The sequence below is a fragment of the Anomaloglossus baeobatrachus genome, chromosome 1, assembly GCF_048569485.1.
Source record: "Anomaloglossus baeobatrachus isolate aAnoBae1 chromosome 1, aAnoBae1.hap1, whole genome shotgun sequence".
In the NCBI taxonomy this organism is placed as follows: Eukaryota; Metazoa; Chordata; class Amphibia; order Anura; family Aromobatidae; genus Anomaloglossus; species Anomaloglossus baeobatrachus.
This window is the reverse complement of record NC_134353.1, coordinates 395138961-395159417: the sequence shown is the minus strand read 5'-3', so window position 1 is coordinate 395159417 and position 20457 is coordinate 395138961. Positions and strand designations below refer to the sequence as shown.

General features: G+C 47.2%; 1 protein-coding gene across 6 annotated transcripts in view; it reads left to right on the top strand.

Annotated features, from left to right (window-relative positions):
• Nucleotides 1-20457, top strand: part of PIP5K1C (phosphatidylinositol-4-phosphate 5-kinase type 1 gamma) — a 171335-nt gene that overhangs the window by 20894 nt on the left and 129984 nt on the right. For all 6 annotated transcript variants that reach the window (XM_075352572.1, XM_075352570.1, XM_075352569.1 and 3 more), the window contains exons 2-8: nt 5213-5241; nt 6953-7018; nt 7115-7245; nt 14484-14601; nt 16489-16641; nt 17941-18240; nt 18564-18769. In XM_075352572.1, coding sequence (XP_075208687.1) covers nt 5213-5241; nt 6953-7018; nt 7115-7245; nt 14484-14601; nt 16489-16641; nt 17941-18240; nt 18564-18769 — 1003 coding nt within the window. The remainder of the gene's footprint in view (nt 1-5212; nt 5242-6952; nt 7019-7114; nt 7246-14483; nt 14602-16488; nt 16642-17940; nt 18241-18563; nt 18770-20457) is intronic.

The window sequence follows — 20457 nt, the reverse complement described above, 5'->3', positions numbered from 1 at the left end:
TGCCCATGTACCCAGCTAAGTTAGAGACCCCTGGTGTAGAGGCTGGACAGAAATATTATCCGCATTCAGGTACAGTTGGAGAAATTTTGCTAAGGCTACATTCACATGACCGTTCCGTTTTTGTGGGCCGCAAAAACGGTCAGTTTTTTTCACGGATGCATCCGTGTGACTTCCGTTCCGTATACAGTCCGTGTGTCATCCGTGTGCCTTCCGTTTTTTGTGCGGACCGCAAAAACAGAAGCAGCAAGAAAGATAAATAGATGAGTAGATACAGAGACGGAGAGATAGTGGGATGAATGAATTAATGAATGAATAGAGGGATAGATAGATGAGAAAGACATATAATGTCCCACCCCCCTGCATATTCTAAGCTGGCATCCTTTTGTGACTTTCATGTGGCACTAAAGGGTGCCTAGCCTTGTATTTAGCCAAAAAATAAATAATTTAAAAAAAATGACGTGGAGTTCCCCCTATCTTTTGTAGCCAGCTAGGGTAAAGCAAACGGCTGCAGACTGCAAAGCACAGCTGGCAGCTTCACCTTGGCTGGTAATTCAAAACAGAGGGCACCCCACACTGTTATTTTAAATTAAATAAATAATTTAAAACACGGGGTCCCCCCCCCCAAATTGGATCACCAGCCAAGGTAAAGCAGACAGCTGTGGTCTGGTATTCTCAGACTAGGGAGGTCCACTGTTATTGGACACTCCCCAGCCTAAAAATAGCAGGCTACAGCCGCCCCAGAAGTGGCGCATCCATTGGCACTTTGCCCCAACTCATCCCGTTGCCCTGGTGCGGTGGCAAATGGGGTAATATATGGGGTTGATGCCAGATGTGTAATGTCACCTGGCATCAGGCCCTGGGGTTAGTGATGTCACGCGTCTATCAGATACCTGACATCACAAACCCAGTCAGTAATAAAAAAAAAAAAAAAAAAATGACAACAAAAAAAGTTTTATTTGAAAAAAAACACTCCCCAAAACATTCCCTCTTCCACCAATTTATTGAAGAGAACAATCAAATCCGGGTCCGGCGTAATCCAATAAGGGGGTCCCACGACGATCCATACCATAGTCAATGTCCCAGTCAATGAAGAACAGAATGTTCCCCAATTACTGGGAGAGCAGTGCAGTGACCTGAGCCAACATCAATGGGTCATCCCAAGTCACTGCAGGGCATGATGAGCGCTGCTGTCAGGAGATCATTACCTGCTGTGACGATCTCCTGCTCTCCTGACGTCAGCGCTGTCACTGCCTTCTATGCCTGCCGCGTTCACAGCGAAGAATCGCGGGAGCCCGTGACGTCACCGCTAGTGACAGTCTCTGGCCACCTGCGAGACTCTGAAGTGAGAACGCGGTGGGCAATGGAAGGCAGTGACAGCGCTGACGTCAGGAGAGCAGGAGATCATCACAGCAGGTAATGATCTACAATAACCTCCTGACAGCAGCGCTCGTCATCCCCGCGGCTGCCAGCACTGCAGTGTGAGAAGCTGCTGACACTACAGTGCGGGCAGACACTGAAACTACGGTGCAAGCAGCCGCGGGGCTGGAGCCGGACACAGACTGCAGGGGCACCCGACGGAGGTCACACGGAAGTGCTTCCGTGCGGCTTCCGGGGATTTTGCGGGGCCATTGACTTGTATTGCGTCACGGTCCGTTATCACGGAACAGAATAGGACATGTTCCATAATAACGGAACGGACATACGGCATCCGATGTGTTCTTTTGTAGGATCGGATGCACACGTAAGTTCTTCTATGTGCCATCCGATCCTACACAAAAGACATTGAAAAGATGGTCCTGTCCGTGGGTCCGCAAAAAAAACGGAACTGACCAGGACAAACTGAACGGTCATGTGAATGAGCCCTAAGAGGAAGACTGATCAGTAGAGAGAATCACTGCTTTCTTTTGCTTTCTCATGGGGGACCTGGATGTACTCTTCTCCTGAGCTGCGCCATTCTTGTGGGACGTTTGAGCTACTTGTGGGGTTTACAGGCATGTAAGGCATAGAAACATATAGGACTTTATGACAAATGTTTACGCTAAACTTAATCAGAAATCTGGAGAAAGTTATGTATGTAAAGCGTGTGCCCTTTTTCAACCTTGATCATCAGTATTTATGAACTGTAAGAAAAGTAATACATCCATGAGCGGATACAGCAAGCTGTGGTTGCCTGAAGTCTATCATTGACCCGCTCCATAGGAGTGCCTGTACATCAGCAATAAAATGCCATAAGCTACAGTTAGGTCCAGAAATATTTGGACAGTGACACAATTTTCACGAGTTGGGCTCTGCATGCCACCACATTGGATTTGAAATGAAACCTCTACAACAGAATTCAAGTGCAGATTGTAACGTTTAATTTGAAGGTTTGAACAAAAATATCTGATAGAAATTGTAGGAATTGTACACATTTCTTTACAAACACTCCACATTTTAGGAGGTCAAAAGTAATTGGACAAATAAACCAAACCCAAACAAAATATTTTTATTTTCAATATTTTGTTGCGAATCCTTTGGAGGCAATCACTGCCTTAAGTCTGGAACCCATGGACATCACCAAACGCTGGGTTTCCTCCTTCTTAATGCTTTGCCAGGCCTTTACAGCCGCAGCCTTCAGGTCTTGCTTGTTTGTGGGTCTTTCCGTCTAACGTCTGGATTTGAGCAAGTGAAATGCATGCTCAATTGGGTTAAGATCTGGTGATTGACTTGGCCATTGCAGAATGTTCCACTTTTTTGCACTCATGAACTCCTGGGTAGCTTTGGCTGTATGCTTGGGGTCATTGTCCATCTGTACTATGAAGCGCCGTCCGATCAACTTTGCGGCATTTGGCTGAATCTGGGCTGAAAGTATATCCCGGTACACTTCAGAATTCATCCGGCTACTCTTGTCTGCTGTTATGTCATCAATAAACACAAGTGACCCAGTGCCATTGAAAGCCATGCATGCCCATGCCATCACGTTGCCTCCACCATGTTTTACAGAGGATGTGGTGTGCCTTGGATCATGTGCCGTTCCCTTTCTTCTCCAAACTTTTTTCTTCCCATCATTCTGGTACAGATTGATCTTTGTCTCATCTGTCCATAGAATACTTTTCCAGAACTGAGCTGGCTTCATGAGGTGTTTTTCAGCAAATTTAACTCTGGCCTGTCTATTTTTGGAATTGATGAATTGTTTGCATCTAGATGTGAACCCTTTGTATTTACTTTCATGGAGTCTTCTCTTTACTGTTGACTTAGAGACAGATACACCTACTTCACTGAGAGTGTTCTGGACTTCAGTTGATGTTGTGAACGGGTTCTTCTTCACCAAAGAAAGTATGCGGCGATCATCCACCACTGTTGTCATCCGTGGACGCCCAGGCCTTTTTGAGTTCCCAAGCTCACCAGTCAATTCCTTTTTTCTCAGAATGTACCCGACTGTTGATTTTGCTACTCCAAGCATGTCTGCTATCTCTCTGATGGATTTTTTCTTTTTTTAAGCCTCAGGATGTTCTGCTTCACCTCAATTGAGAGTTCCTTATACCGCATGTTGTCTGGTCACAGCAACAGCTTCCAAGTGCAAAACCACACACCTGTAATCAACCCCAGACCTTTTAACTACTTCATTGATTACAGGTTAACGAGGGAGACGCCTTCAGAGTTAATTGCAGCCCTTAGAGTCCCTTGTCCAATTACTTTTGGTCCCTTGAAAAAGAGGAGGCTATGCATTACAGAGCTATGATTCCTAAACCCTTTCTCTGATTTGGATGTGAAAACTCTCATATTGCAGCTGGGAGTGTGCACTTTCAGCCCATATTATATATATATATAATTGTATTTCTGAACATGTTTTTGTAAACAGCTAAAATAACAAAACTTGTGTCACTGTCCAAATATTTCTGGACCTAACTGTATGCTGTGTGTCACACTGACTGTACTACACCATGTGCCCCATTCTGATTCACTTTGTGCCATAATGGCCTCCTAATTTTTTCTTTTTCATGCATTTGTATTAAACTGTTCCTAAATATGTCCAATATATTGCCACAGTAAAGCTTTTTAATACATTCCTGCTGACGTTTGTTATATACAGTTGTCCCTTATTTATTCACTATTACATCTGTATATCCCCATTAGTAAGAGCAGAACCAGTTACAGCACAGATATCTGAAATTGTATGCCGTCACTATGCATCCATGAAGATGGCGGGGAAACTGCAACTTACAATTCTGTTTCCTTACTACAGCTACGTATCTTGGGCACTGGCCTCATATTTCTGGAAATTGGCTGTTTTGCTTATGTGTTTTCTTCCTAGTTATTTCTGAGGAACCTTGTGTAATGATTCTTCCACACACCAGTATGTTTCCCCATTCTGATGGTGACTATGAAGATTGACTCTCCACACTGTCATGGTCTCCATCTGTACTACTAGTGATTAGAGTTGAGCGGACTGTCAATAATCCGGGTCCGGCGGATCTGAGTGGGGTTGACAAAGAAGTCCGGATCCGATCTGGAATCCGGGTCCATATGTCAATGGAGAGACAGAGATATCAATCAAACCGCGCGGATCCGGATTTTGCCGGTCCGGATCCGCTCAACACTACTAGTGATGTGTATTGCAGATGAGCCACCATTGCTGACTGTAGTTAGTGCAGGTAAGGCCCCTTCCACACTGTGTTTTTACTGACGTTCAGTGGTCCTGTCGGGGCATCCATCAGGCCCTCCCCTCCCCCCCCTGCAAAATGTGTTCAGGATGCAAGCGCCGACAGGGCCATTGACTATAACTGAGCAGACACCGTTAGCGTGTGCTCTATCTTGCACCATTTTTACACACATACGTTTTCTGCAGGCGGACACCAAAAGATAGTCGACTACAAACGGGTGTCCGTCTGCAGAAAACTTATATGTCCAAAAATGGTGCAAGACAGAGCATACGCTAACGGTGTCTGCTCCATTATAGTCAATGGCCCTGTCGGCGCATGTGTCCTGAACATGTTTTGCAGGGGGGGAGGGGAGGTTCAGACAGATGCCCCGACTGGACCACTGAATGTTAGTAAAAAGACAGTGTGAAAGTAGCCTAACCTTTCTGTTTTATTTGCTGTGCGTTATTTTATTAAACAAGATAAACTAATTCACTACTTTTTTTGTTTTTTTTTTAATTGTACAGTGATGATACCTAAAAAGTATGTTATTTTCACACTAATAAATAAACCCATTTTTCTTTTTTTAATAGATGTAATTGAAAAGAGAACAGCTTCTGAGGTAAGACATTCTGCCTTGGCTTTATATGCTTATTCCAAAAGTCAACCTTTTTAATCTGTCACAGAGCCTGATTTATTGGATATTGCACACAGCCTTGCTCCTTGTTGCTTGTACATATGTCCTAAAGGGAATCTGTCAGCAGGTTTTTGCTACCTCATCTGAGAGCAGCATAATGTAGGCAAAAAGATCCTGACTCCAACAACATATCACTTAAATTACTGGATTCAGCAGTTTTGACTTGATCAGAATTTTTTAGATTTTGCTGTGCAGTAGAGCTGAGAGAGCTCCATGCCCGCACCAGGCTCTCTATAGAGATTGAGCATTGACAGTGAGGTGTCAGAGGAAGGGGGTGTGCCGGACTGCTCTTTATAGGACATTGTAGTCTGAGCAATGAGTCCTGCTGCTTAAACAAACAACTACATACATAGTCGCCTTCTGTAACCCTATTCCAGCATGCACCTCGGCACTGCCAGTTGCACAGGCACAGTGTGAATTGTGCCTGTGCAAGTGACATACACGTCATCACAGTTTCCGGGCATGAACTGTGCGTGCACCAGTAACTGTGACATCACCGCTCTTCCCAAACACTCGCAGTAGCAGCTGCGCCTGCGTGGGGAGAGCAGTGATGTCACCGTTACTGGCGCACGCTCTTCATTTCACCACACTCCCGATGCGATAGCATCGGGCCTATTTCTAGCAGCAAATAAACAGATCAGACCTTGACAAGACAGGCCTCTCTGAATGCTATGTTTCATCCTTGCAGCATGCTGTCTTCAGCTTACATAGCAAAAATCTGCTGACAGATTCCCTTTAATGTTTCCACTTGCATCAGATACTTCATTATAATCCTTCATTGTAGATGTGTGTTCCGGTAAACTCTACGATGGGACTATTTTAGTTGCATGTTGCTTCAAATGAAAGAAGGAAGGCGGCACTCTCCATGGTCATTGTGTGAAGATCCGGTTTATTAAAACAGGTGTTCTAAAACATGCGGTGTGGAAGCCGGGTTTCCGGCTCTCAGAGGACTACGGCTGTTTCGCGCTAGATTGCACTTCTACGGGTCCTTTTTATTTAGTTGCACATTGGTTTATCAGGATTCATAGACCGTTCTTATTTACTGTACTTATAAATCAGAAGATTTCCATTTTTTGTGTAGATATTCCTTTGTGGCTACCATTGATGAAAAGTTGATCATTGACTTGCCATTATAGTGGTTGCCACATTTCAATTAGCTGGCAACTAACTACTACCACATTGGTAAAAGATATCTGCTATGGTGTCGGCTCTTGTTAATTTGGGCATGCATCCAGTTGCTTAAGAAACTTAACTCGTTTTCCAACCACTGGGACCCGCACTTATTGGCAGAATGCAGAAATGTTATATTTATTGATGGTGTGAGTCCCAAGCGGTTGGATAGAGATCTTGTTTTCACTGAAGAAGTGAAGCCAATAGGTGCTATTGATCAGAACGATCAAACGCGCTATATCCACAGCAGATTTTTTATGATGTGGATGTGTCTGTGGCTACATGAACTCTATAGATCAATCAGTTATTTACATAAAGGGTGCCCCAGACATGCGACTTTCTAGACCACCTAATAGGTGCCCTTTGTTAAAAAAAAAATAAAATAAATGCTTTCCAATGATTGCAAATGAATGCTCTGAGTGTGTATTACCTCTGCCTTGTTAACAAGCCTATCCTTTGTATGCAGCCTGGCGCTGGGAAAAAGATCGGGCACCGTGGAGTTGATGCTTCAGGAGAAACCACCTATAAAAAGGTTAGGTCATGCTTCTCTTACCTATAACAAGAAGACTGAAGTTACTTCGCAGTAACAGTTTACTAATCCCACATACCCACATTGTGTTTTCCGTAGACCACGTCAACAACCTTGAAAGGTGCCATACAGTTAGGAATTGGATATACTGTAGGCAATCTAAGTTCCAAACCAGAGAGGGATGTCCTGATGCAAGATTTCTACGTAGTTGAGAGCATCTTCTTTCCAAGGTGAGGAGAATAATAAGTGTGTGATGACTTTTACAAATTCCTTTAAAGGGAACCTCTTACCAGTTTTTTCTTTGTCGCTCCATTGGGAGACCCAGACAATTGGGTGTATAGCTTCTGCCTCCGGAGGCCACACAAAGTATTACACTCAAAAGTGTAACCCCTCCCCTCTGCCTATACACCCTCCCGTGTCTCACGGGCTCCTCAGTTTTATGCTTTGTGTAGAAGGAGGCACATCCACACACACATCTCCATTTTAGTCAGCAGCAGCTGCTGATTGTATCGGTTGGAAGAAAAGAGGGCCCCCGGCATGCTCCCTTCTCACCCCACTAAGTCGGCGGTGCTGTTAAGGTTGAGGTACCCATTGCGGGTACGACGGCCGGAGCCTCATGCCGTGTTTCCTTCTCCATCCCTGAGGGCTCTGGTAGAAGTGGGATCCGAAGCGGTCATCCAGGTTATGGGACCGTGCTCCCTCCGCAGCCCCTGAGGGAATCTGCTGGACAGGAGCTTATCTATCTTCAGGGACAAGGCCCTGCATCCACGAGGTACTCTGTGTCCCCATGGGGACTGTGTATGGAGCGCCTGGTTCCCGGACGCCGCAACTGACTGCTGAATTGTGAAGACCGGGGACTACCGCGCCGACCGCGCCTGCTTGTCGGCCGCGGTATTAAATTTAGTCCCCGGCTTCATCGCGGCCTAGTGGCAAACTCCCGCCCCCGGGCCTGTCTATCAGAGATAGGGGCGGGACAGCCGACCTGACGTCGGATGTGAGGGCCGGGGCATCCTGTGTGCTCCCTCCCCCCTCACTGATCACTGCGGGGACCCCAGATTCCCGCACTTTTTCTGACGCCGCCCACCCCTCCCCTGAGAGCTCCAGCAGCCATCTTTAGGACATTCTGCCGGTGGAGAATCACACAGAACAGCTCTGCAGCTCTGGGAGACCAGGCAGGGAATCTGGAGCGCACACACCCCGCTTTTTAGCGGTCGGTAAGCCGCACCGGTCACTCGGTGTTGGTCCCCTTGGGTGCCGGTATAGATACGTATATATATACCTTTCTGTTCGGCCGGGCTGTATACCCTTTTTTCTGTATACCCTCAGTGATCACGCTCCTAGGACACAACAGCATGTCGGTCACAAGGAGCAAGGGCACTAAAGCACAGGGTTTTTTTGCGACATGTACCTCTTGTAGGGCCATGTTACCTGCGGGTTCCACCTACCCTCACTGTGAGCAATGCTCGTCCCCTGTTACGCTTGCTCAGCCGGAGCCTCGGTCACTAGTGGGCCCCTCGGCTCAGGCAGACCCCCCTGTTTCTACTGTCCAGGTAGCAGCGACAGAGTTTGCAGCTTTTGCTGACAAGCTCTCAGAGTCACTTTCACAATCCATGGCTCAGTCTATGGACAAATGGTCTGCCAAGTTGCTGGAAGCCCTGCAGTCCAGACCGGTCCCTACACAGGCCCCGGACCCGGTTAGATCGGCACCTCCAGGTCCCTCTGGGTACACCCAGGCCGGGGTGGGCCCTAGGTCTCACGTGGAGGACTCCTCCACGGACCACAGTCCCAGACCAGCTAAGCGGGCTCGCTTGGAATCTTCCCCGACTTCCTCACGCTGCTCGGGTTCCCAGCTTGCGGACTCTCTGGAGGACGAGGCGGAGGTCGCAGCTCAGGGCTCGGACCCTGATGTTGCTCTCAATCTTGATACATCTGAAGGGGACGCCTTAGTAAATGATCTTATCTCGTCCATCAATCAGGTGTTGGATTTATCTCCGCCGCCTCCACCTATAGAGGAGTCGGCCTCTCAGCAGGAGAAACACCAGTTTCGGTTTCCCAAACGTACACGGAGTGCATTTTTCGATCACTCTAACTTCAGAGATGCTGTCCAGAAGCCCAGAGCGGTTCCGGACAAACGCTTTACTAAGCGCCTTACTGACACACGTTACCCCTTCCCCGCTGACGTAGTTAAGGGTTGGGCTCAATGTCCTAAGGTAGATCCCCCAGTCTCCAGATTGGCGGCTAGATCCGTGGTTTCGGTTGCAGATGGCTCATCACTAAAAGATGCCACTGACAGGCAGATAGAACTCCTGGTGAAATCCATCTATGAGGCCACGGGAGCGTCTTTTGCCCCGGCTTTTGCAGCCGTGTGGGCACTCCAAGCTATCTCAGCTTGTCTGGCTGAGATTAATGCGGTCACACGTACGTCTGCTCCGCAAGTTGCATCTTTAACCTCTCAGGCGTCGGCGTTTTCTTCCTACGCCATGAATGCAGTCCTAGACTCTGCTAGCCGTACAGCGGTGGCATCCGCTAATTCTGTGGCAGTCCGCAGAGCCATGTGGCTGCGCGAATGGAAGGCAGACTCGGCTTCCAAGAGGTTCTTAACCGGTTTGCCGTTTTCTGGCGAGAGATTGTTTGGCGAACGATTGGATGAGATTATTAAGGAATCCAAGGGAAAGGACTCCTCCTTGCCCCAGTCCAAACCTAAGAGACCTCAGCAACGAAAAATACAATCGAGGTTTCGGTCCTTTCGTCCCTCCGCCAAGCCACAGTCCTCTTCGTCCAATAGACATGACAAAGGCCAGAGGAACTCCTATGCGTGGCGGTCTAAGTCACGCCCCCAAAAGACCGCCGGAGGCACTGCTTCCAAGGCGGCCTCCTCATGACTCACGGCATCCCCGAACCGCATCCTCGGTCGGTGGCAGGCTCTCCCGCTTTCGCGACGCCTGGTGGCCACATGTTCAAGACCGATGGGTGAGAGACATCCTGTCTCACGGTTACAGGATAGAGTTCAGCTCTCGTCCTCCGACTCGTTTCTTCAGAACCTCCCCGCCCCCCGCGCGAGCAGACGCACTTTTTCAAGCAGTGGACGCTCTGAAAAAAGAAGGCGTCGTGACCCCCGTTCCCACTCAGGAACAGGGTCGCGGTTTTTACTCCAACTTATTCGTGGTACCAAAGAAAGATGGATCATTCCGTCCCGTTCTGGACCTCAAATTGCTCAACAAACACGTGAGCACCAGACGATTCCGGATGGAATCTCTCCGCTCGGACATCGCCTCGATGTCACAGGGAGACTTCCTCGCATCGATCGACATAAAGGATGCCTATCTCCATGTGCCGATCGCACCAGAACATCAACGCTTTTTGCGTTTCGCCATAGGGGACGAACACCTTCAGTTCGTGGCATTGCCCTTCGGCCTGGCGACAGCCCCACTGGTTTTCACCAAAGTCATGGCATCTGTTGTGGCGGTCCTGCATTCTCAGGGGCACTCGGTGATTCCCTACTTGGACGATCTCCTAGTCAGGGCACCTTCTTGGGCGGCGTGTCAACACAGCCTTACCGTCGCTCTGGAGACCCTCCAGCAGTTCGGGTGGCTCATCAACTTCCCAAAATCCAAGTTGACACCGACCCAATCTCTGACCTATCTAGGGATGGAGTTTCATACACAGTCAGCGGTAGTCAAGCTACCACTAGACAAACAGCTGTCACTGCAGGCAGGGGTGCAATCTTTGATTCAGACTCAGTCTCACCCCTTGAGACGCCTTATGCACTTCCTGGGGAAGATGGTAGCAGCGATGGAGGCAGTGCCCTTCGCGCAATTTCATCTGCGGCCACTCCAGTGGGACATTCTCCGCAAATGGGACAGGAGGTCGAACTCTCTCGACAGGAACGTCTCTCTTTCCCTTGCAACAAAGACGTCCCTTCAGTGGTGGCTTCTTCCCACTTCTCTATCACGGAGAAAATCCTTCCTGCCCCCAACCTGGGCTGTGGTCACCACGGACGCGAGCCTGTCAGGGTGGGGAGTGGTGTTCCTCCATCACAGGGCTCAGGGAACCTGGACTCCGATAGAGTCTTCCCTTCAGATCAATGTCCTGGAGATAAGGGCAGTGTATCTGGCCCCACTGGCTTTCCAGCAGTTGCTGGAGGGCAGGCAGATCCGTATCCAGTCGGACAACGCCACTGCCGTCGCATACATCAACCACCAAGGCGGCACGCGGAGTCGTCAAGCCTTCCAAGAAGTCCGGCGAATTCTGCAGTGGGTGGAAGCTACAGCATCCACCATCTCCGCAGTTCACATACCGGGCGTAGAAAACTGGGAATCAGATTTTCTCAGTCGTCAGGGCATGGATGCGGGGGAATGGTCCCTGCACCCAGAGGTGTTTCGAGAGATCTGTCGCCGTTGGGGAACGCCGGACGTCGATCTCATGGCGTCACGGCACAACAACAAGGTCCCGGCCTTCATGGCACGATCTCAAGATCACAGAGCTCTGGCGGCGGACGCATTAGTCCAGGATTGGTCGCAGTTTCGACTGCCTTATGTATTTCCTCCTCTGGCAATGCTGCCCAGAGTACTACGCAAGATCAGGTCCGACTGCCGTCGCGCCATTCTCGTCGCTCCAGACTGGCCGAGGCGGTCATGGTACCCGGATCTGTGGCATCTCACGGTGGGTCAGCCGTGGGCGCTGCCAGACCGCCCAGACTTGCTGTCGCAAGGGCCGTTTTTCCATCTGAATTCTGCGGCCCTCAACCTGACTGTGTGGCCATTGAGTCCTGGCTCCTAGCGTCTTCAGGGCTGTCTCAGGATGTCATTGCCACTATGAGACAGGCCAGGAAACCGACGTCCGCCAAGATCTATCACAGGACTTGGCGGATTTTCTTGTCCTGGTGTTCTGATAAAGGTTTTACTCCCTGGCCTTTTGCCTTACCCACTTTTCTTTCCTTCCTTCAATCCGTAATGGATAAGGGGTTGTCACTTAGTTCTCTCAAAGGGCAAGTATCGGCACTCTCAATATTCTTTCAAAAGCGCCTGGCCAAGCTTCCGCAGGTCCGCACGTTCCTGCAGGGAGTTTGCCACATAGTCCCACCTTACAAGCGCCCGCTTGAACCCTGGGACCTTAACAGGGTGCTAACGGCTCTTCAGAAACCGCCTTTTGAACCGCTGCGTGATATCTCCTTATCACGTCTTTCGCAGAAGGTGGCATTTCTAGTGGCAGTTACTTCACTCCGTAGAGTGTCGGAGCTTGCAGCACTGTCATGCAAAGCCCCCTTCCTGGTTTTTCACCAGGATAAGGTGGTTCTCCGTCTTGTTCCGGAATTTCTCCCTAAGGTGGTATCGCCGTTTCATCTCAATCAGGATATCACCTTACCTTCATTTTGCCCTAATCCAATTCACCGCTTTGAAAAGGATTTGCACTCATTAGATTTAGTGAGAGCACTCCGTTTCTACGTGTCTCGCACAGCGCCCCTGCGTTGTTCAGATGCGCTTTTTGTCCTTGTGGCTGGTCAGCGTAAGGGTTCGCAAGCTTCCAGGTCAACCTTGGCTCGGTGGATCAAGGAACCGATTCTTGAAGCTTACCGTTCTTCGGGGCTTCCGATTCCTTCCGGGCTGAAAGCCCATTCTACCAGAGCCGTAGGGGCGTCCTGGGCATTGCGGCACCGGGCGACGGCTCAGCAGGTGTGTCAGGCAGCTACCTGGTCTAGTCTGCACACTTTCACAAAGCACTATCAAGTGCATGCCTATGCTTCGGCAGATGCCAGTCTAGGTAGGCAGGTCCTTCAGGCGGCGGTGGCCCACCTGTAGGAGGGAGTCGTGTCGGCTCTTGTTATCGAGGTATTCTTTTACCCACCCAGGGACTGCTTTTGGACGTCCCAATTGTCTGGGTCTCCCAATGGAGCGACAAAGAAGAAGGGAATTTTGTTTACTTACCGTAAATTCCTTTTCTTCTAGCTTCTATTGGGAGACCCAGCACCCGCCCCTGTTCCCTTCGGGCTGGTTGTTCTTTTGTGTACACATGTTGTTCATGTTCAATTGTTTCATGGTTTTCAGTTCTCCGAACATCCTTCGGATTGAATTTACCTTTATCCAATTTATAAGTTTCCTCCTTCCTGCTTTTGCACCAAAACTGAGGAGCCCGTGAGACACGGGAGGGTGTATAGGCAGAGGGGAGGGGTTACACTTTTAAGTGTAATACTTTGTGTGGCCTCCGGAGGCAGAAGCTATACACCCAATTGTCTGGGTCTCCCAATAGGAGCTAGAAGAAAAGGAATTTACGGTAAGTAAACAAAATTCCCTTCTTTCCCTATTAAACCAAAAATATCACCTTCTGCAGCTCCTGTGCTGCACTCTAGGAAGGTGCACTTTGTTGCTGGCCCCCCTTGCAGACCTCTAAAAGAACTTTAGAAAACCTTACCGTTTCCAATGCAAATGACTTTGGTTGGCCAGATGGGCTCCTTTCCCCCCTCCTGCCGCTGTTTGCCATCCCCCAGTCATGATTTACCTGGATGACGCTGCCCCCGTAATCGTCCATTCTGCTAGAGGAACTTTATGCTTAGCCCCGCGATAGGAACACAGCGAAATGCGCCTGCGCAAGACTCCAGCAGAGTGGATGATTACGGGGGCAGCCTCATCCATGTAAATCATGACTGGGGGACAGGAGCCGAATTAGAGCCCGCCCATCTGGCCAACCAAACTCATTTGCATAGGAAACGGTAAGATTTTATAAAGTTCTTTTAGGAGTCTGCAAGGGGGGGGCAGCAACAAGGTGCACCTTCCTAGAATGTAGCCCAGGAGCTGCACAAGGGGATATTTTTGGTTTAATAGGTAAAAAACTGGTGACAGGTTCCCTTTAAAGAGAATATGAGCACAACATAATGTAGAGACAGACGCCCTGATTCCAGAGATATACTCACATGCTGGGCTTAGGGATTGATAAATTACTGCTGTGTCAGCAGGAGATTGTTGTTAGAGGATTAGTTAATCTTCTGCCAGGTAGTCCTACCTAGTCATGCGTTCTGTATTACCCCATCCCACCACTGATTGGCAGCTTTCTGCCTATGGGCACCGGACTCAGGAAGCTGTCAATCAGTGGTCATAATAGATCAGATCTGTAAATTAAGTAAAAAGAAAAGTAATTAAAATGCCAAAAAGAAGCTATGAAGGCATTGTCTGTACTCCAATATACAGCATGAATAAAAACATCAGGTTACCACGCAACTTTCTGAATGTTTTTTGCAATTTCACTTCACTTTGAATTTTTTTTCCCATTTTCTAGTGCACAGTGTGATAAAATAGCGTTATTTAAAAGTACAACATGTCCCACAAAAACACAAGAACTCTTTTATGTTTGTCAGTGGGGAAAATAAAAAAAAATTATGGCTTTTGGATGAAAGGGAGGCAAAAATGGGAGCGCAAAGAGGACAAATTGCCAAGTCCCTAAGGGGTTAACGTGCCTTTTTCTGGTTCTTTTGCAGTGAAGGCAGTAATCTTACTCCGGCACATCATTACCCAGACTTTCGCTTTAAGACTTATGCCCCTGTGGCTTTCCGATATTTTCGAGAACTTTTTGGGATTCGGCCAGATGATTATTTGGTAAGTATGACTTTTAATTCATCCGTCCTTTTTCTAATGCTGCAGTCTGGGGCTTCAGTCACATGGGTTTGCCCATATGGGAATAAATCTGTACATTTTCCTATTTAAATTATTACAAATTTTAATTAAAGTGAACCTGTCAGGTGCAATATGCATCCATATCCACGAGCAGTTCTCCATGTATATTGCTAATCCCTGCCTAACCGTCCCTGTATACACTAGCATAGATAAAGAGATCTTTAGAAAAAGTAGTTCTAAAGATCCTTTATAATTTGGTAATGAGGCCAGCGACTAGTCCCAAGGGCGTTATATCCCCCGACTAATCCGCCCTCTTGGCATGTTGGTATGCCACAGGGGTGTACTGACATACTATTCAATTCAGCATCACCAGCGGTGCCGCATGTACCTGTGTCCGCTGTGATCACGCTTCTGAATGCCGGGCACTTCCGGTCATGCGCAGTATGAAGCTGGGTGTACGTGTCCCAGCTTCAGAGAGGTCTACTGCACATGACTGGAAGTGCCCGGCATTCAGATCAGCGGTCACAGTGAACACAGGTGCGCGCGGCACCGCTGGTGATGCTGAATTGAATACCATGTTAGTACACCCCTGTAGGCGTGCTACCATGCTAAGAGGGCAGCTAGTCAGGGGATATAACACCCTTTGGACTTGTCCCTGCACTCATTAGCATAAGATAAAAGATCTTTAGAAATACTTTATCTAAAGATCCCTATATCTATACTAGTGTGTACAGGGACAGTAAGGGGTGCTTCACACACAGCGAGATCGCTGCTGAGATCGCTGCTGAGTCACGGTTTTTGTGACCTCATTAGCGATCTCGCTGTGTGTGACACTGAGCAGCGATCTGGCCCCTGCTGTGAGATCGCTGCTCGTTACACACAGCCCTGGTTCGTTTTTTTATTGTTGCTCTCCCGCTAATAAGCACACATCGCTGTGTGTGGCAGCGAGAGAGCAACAATCCTGAATGTGCAGGGAGCAGGAGCCGGCGTCTGACAGCCTGCGGTAAGCTGTAACCAAGGTAAACATCGGGTAACCAAGGTGGTTACCCGATATTTACCTTTGTTACCAGCCTCCGCCGCTCTCACGCTGCCTGTGCTGCCGGCTCCTGCTCTCTGCACATGTAGCTGCAGTACACATCGGGTTAATTAACCCGATGTGTACTGTAGCTAGGAGAGCAGGGAGCCAGCGCTAAGCAGTGTGCACGGCTCCCTGCTCTCTGCACATGTAGCGACGTTATGATCGCTGCTGCTTGTGCTGTGTTTGACAGCTAAGCAGCGATCATAACAGCGACATACAAGGTCGCTGTTGGGTCACAGAAAATGGTGACGTAACAGCGACGTCGTTGTCGCTGTCGCTATGTGTGAACCCAGCTTTAGGCAGGGGTTAGGCACCCAGAACTGCTCGTGGTGCTAAGTGCATATTACACCTCGCAGGTTCAGTATAAAGAAAATAGTTTCCTTGGGGCAGATTCTGCTCCAAAATTCACAAACAAAAAGTTTTGGCATCATCTTGAGTCATTGGCAGCTTTATTCTTTCTCTATTGGATTGTAACTTGTGATAATCATCAAATAAACAGGCAACTCTGTTGATCACTAGCTTTAGCTCTTCTTGTACCATTGGTCCCATCAGAGGGCTACGTTTCAGTTCTGGAATCTGGCTCTTTATACTCCGATTTCAGAGGTGTCCTTGGTCTCCGTAGGAGCTACCCCTGGTAGCTGTTGCCATCCACCATTTTTTTTCAACAGGGGGATTTCCTTACTCAGTTGTTTTGGTAGATGGGTATGCAAGGAGGGATCCTGCTTAATTTCAGCTTCAGATGTTAAAACAATTATTGTTCAAAGTTATTTTATGCTTGTTTTACTTCACAGTATTCTCTTTGTAATGAACCTCTCATTGAACTTTCCAATCCTGGGGCAAGCGGGTCTCTATTTTACGTCACTAGTGATGATGAATTTATCATCAAGACTGTTATGCATAAAGAAGCCGAGTTCCTGCAGAAACTGCTACCTGGATATTACATGGTATGTTTGCTCTTCTGTTCATTTCATGAATCCTTTGCTGTGTGTGTGTGTGTGTGTGTGTGTGTGTGTGTGTGTGTGTGTGTTTTTTGTTTTTTTTGGGGCTAATGTATTCTAAGAGCATACTAACATTTCACTCATCAGGCTGATACAATATACACACTGTTAGGATTTGGCTCTACTAGCCAGGTCATGCGATCGTATTGCGATTTGCATACTTACTGTCATGTGCTGATAGCTTATCATGTAGATAAGGGGTTAAAGGGGTATCCCACTTCTAAAATCCCATCCCAATATGTAGTAGGTGTAAGAATATTAAAAAAAATACCTCCAATTAGAAATGTAGTATAGTTCTCCTGATATAGTCATGTCTCTTACCTCATGTGCAGATCATTGCAGCTTAGGTATCCATGGTTACATCCACATTTATATAGTGAGTTCATTGTATACCTAAGCTGCAATGTTCTGCACATGAGGTAAGACACGTGACTATGTCAGTTGAACTATACTACATTTTTAATAGAAGATATTTGCTAATATTATTAGTATTACACCTACAAATCAGTTCCAGTCTATGGCGTCTTTAATAAAGTCTAAAAATATATTTATGTAAACGGTCATTAAACAAGGTTGGATAGGCCGACATTGGTTGTGGGCAGAAATCTTCCTGTGTAGAAGAGTAGTTACTGATTCCTGAGGTATTGCCTGTAAGAACTCTTATCAGGGTGTCTAATGGGCTATGAGTAAAGAAGTGTAGAGCTTGTAGATTTTTTCAGAGGGCTGTGGTTAACCATGTTCAGCATTATTAGTTAGCCTACCAGTAAAGGTTTGATTACAGATTGATTTGATCAGGGGGGTAAAAATATTAAGATTTGAGCAGCATAATAATATTCTGAAAGATGACAATGTAAGTTATTTCAGGAAACAATTCGCTAAATTCTACTAATCTGTGCAGAAGGCTTACAAACAGCCCCTTATTCTACTAGTTCTACCTATGCCCTATTGGATTGTCCCATGAGGAGGGAGCAGTGTCCAAACTAGTGGATGGAAGAGGCACTTGCTTCCATTGAAATGAATAGAAGCATGGCTATCCTCAGTAGCGCAGGCTGTGCTACACACTTTCTTCTTGCGAGATGCTGATAGTGGTGAACTAGTAGCCAGGTATTACCTTGGTTACACTTCATAACTCCCGAGCTAGGAATAATTGTTAGCACCACATAAGAGAACTAATATTGATGAGATATTACATATGTATATATTGATGTTTCCCTACTTAGGACTTTTTTCCTTGTATCATAACAGAACCTGAATCAAAATCCACGGACACTTCTGCCCAAGTTTTACGGTTTGTATTGTGTGCAGTCTGGTGGAAAGAATATTCGGGTTGTAGTGATGAACAATATCCTGCCCAGAGTGGTTCGCATGCATTATAAGTATGACCTGAAGGGCTCTACATACAAGAGGCGTGCGTCTAAGAAAGAGCGGGAGAAACGCAGCCCTACCTACAAAGACCTAGATTTCATCATGGAATCCCCGGAGGGCCTGCTGCTTGATAATGACACCTTCAGTGCACTGGTGAAGACCATGCAGAGAGACTGTTTGGTAAGTTGTTCTCCACCATACTGAATCACGAATAACATCATGTTAGAAACACATTTTCTGACTTTTTTTTTTTTGTACTGGAGCCTCCCCTCTGCACCCTATGCAATAGGACAAACTAATATGTCCTAACCCCGTCACAAAGCTTTGCCCCTCAAAAATGTGAGCAGTAGAATAATCCCTGCAGAATTTCTACAAGACTCCCAAAATGTGATTGTCTCTGGTACAGTGTGTTGTGCGTATGTATCTTGTACTGCCCTGATAATGTCACCTACCTGCAGATGTCAAAGCATAAGCAGCATCCTATTACCTTTATCCTTTCCCAGGTTTTAGAAAGCTTCAAGATAATGGATTACAGCCTTCTTTTAGGCGTGCACAACATAGAGCAACAGGAAAAAGAGAAGCAGACAGATGGGGCTCAGAGTCAAGCTGATGAGAAGCGGCCAGTGGCACAAAAGGCACTGTACTCCACAGCCATGGAATCCATTCAGGGAGGAGCGGCCCACGGGGAGTCTATAGATACTGATGACACGTGAGGAACGCTTCCACATTTCTTTGTTTTCAAGTTACAATTAAGACTTTATTATTATACTATATTTTTAAAACTCTGTAGAGCACCGCCATTTTTCTACAAATAAAATCAGGGAAAAGGAGGTCAGTTAGACCCAAAGGGACAGTCCTATCCTCGTACATTTATCATAGCCACGCATTATGCCAGAAATGTGTAGTAGATGCAGATCCCACCAACGGACCTGAATCTACCTAGACAAATGGACGTGGGTACTTACTGCTGTCGCTGGAGAAATGATTTGATTTCCCACAGAAATGAATGACGTCGGCTTGACTTCGTTCTTGACATAGATGCAGACCCATACGCAACAGGAATGACCCCATTCACCAACACCGGAAAATTATGGCGTGGGAGTGGAGCAGTGACATAATACAAAAATGCATGGCTGTATGTGTATATATAAATTGTCCAATTCATTAGAACCCACCAGCCGCAATAAGGTGTACCTTTCATTAATGGGAACCGAACCTTTTTGTAATCGGATTTTATAAAAATGTTTTGCACTGTTTGCATTCTATACTCGCTCTGTTGAATGTCTATTGCTGGCTGCAGAATGAGTCACTGAGAATCCATTAGTGAAATTGTTCTGATGGTCGAAAAGGAGAGTTTCTATTGCTTTTACCCTTCTTTTTGTGATCTGCTGACCTCAGACTAGAAAAAGGTAGAACTTGCAGGGAAACAAAGAGCCTGTAAGTATCCAAATGGTGCAAAATGTTTAAAGAGAATCTATCATGTTAAAAAAAACAACACTATTAACCTGCAGATATGGGATTAACCTACAGGCAATAGCGTCCCCAAACAACTCCTCCGCACTAAACACACCACTGCAGGAAGGAAATTAACTTTGTTCCTCCAGCGTTCAGTCATAATGGCCCTGCTGGAGCAGTTTGTCACTGCTCAGTACATAATGAGCGGCAGCTGTATCACAGCCCGGCACTAACTGGCATCAGTGCAGAACCGGCTGTCAGTCTGTGTGGGGCTATGCTGGCAGCTAACTCTCACTGTGTACTTAATGGTGACTGAAACTGCTCCAGCTAGATCTCTGTGACTGAAAGCTCGAGGCTCTCTGAGGAATCAAGTTAATTTCCTCTACTAGCTGGGTGTGTCGGGGCTGGACCGTTTTAGAACGCTATTAACCTGCAGATTACCCCTTTTTCTGCTAGTTAATAGTGGTTTTTTTTTACATGACTGGTTTCCTTTCATGATACCCAATTGCAAAAGTGACTTTTAGCCCAAAATGCATTTATTTTGCCCCTTCACATCTTTTGACTTATCTGTACGTCGCGGTCAGACAGGGGTTGCCGACCGATGACGTATAAGTACGTCATGGTGATCACGTGGGGCAAAGGAGTTGTCCCTACACAGTCTCCTGAAGCATGGCGTAAGTTACTGTTCGGCTGTCCCAGACGGGGATGGTCCCCCTGTTTAACTTTCTAAACGCCGCAATGAGTAACAATCAGAATTTAGGAGGCTGTGAGAGGGAATGCACTCCTTCTCCCACCCAATCGGGACCCCCCGGGATGTGATCACAGGGGCCCGATCGTTGTCATGGCAGCCCGAGGTCACCACAACTACCTCTGGGTCTGCCATCTACGGAAAGCCTGTTAGACTATGTCAGGAGCATGGTCTAAAATGCTTCTGTCACTGCA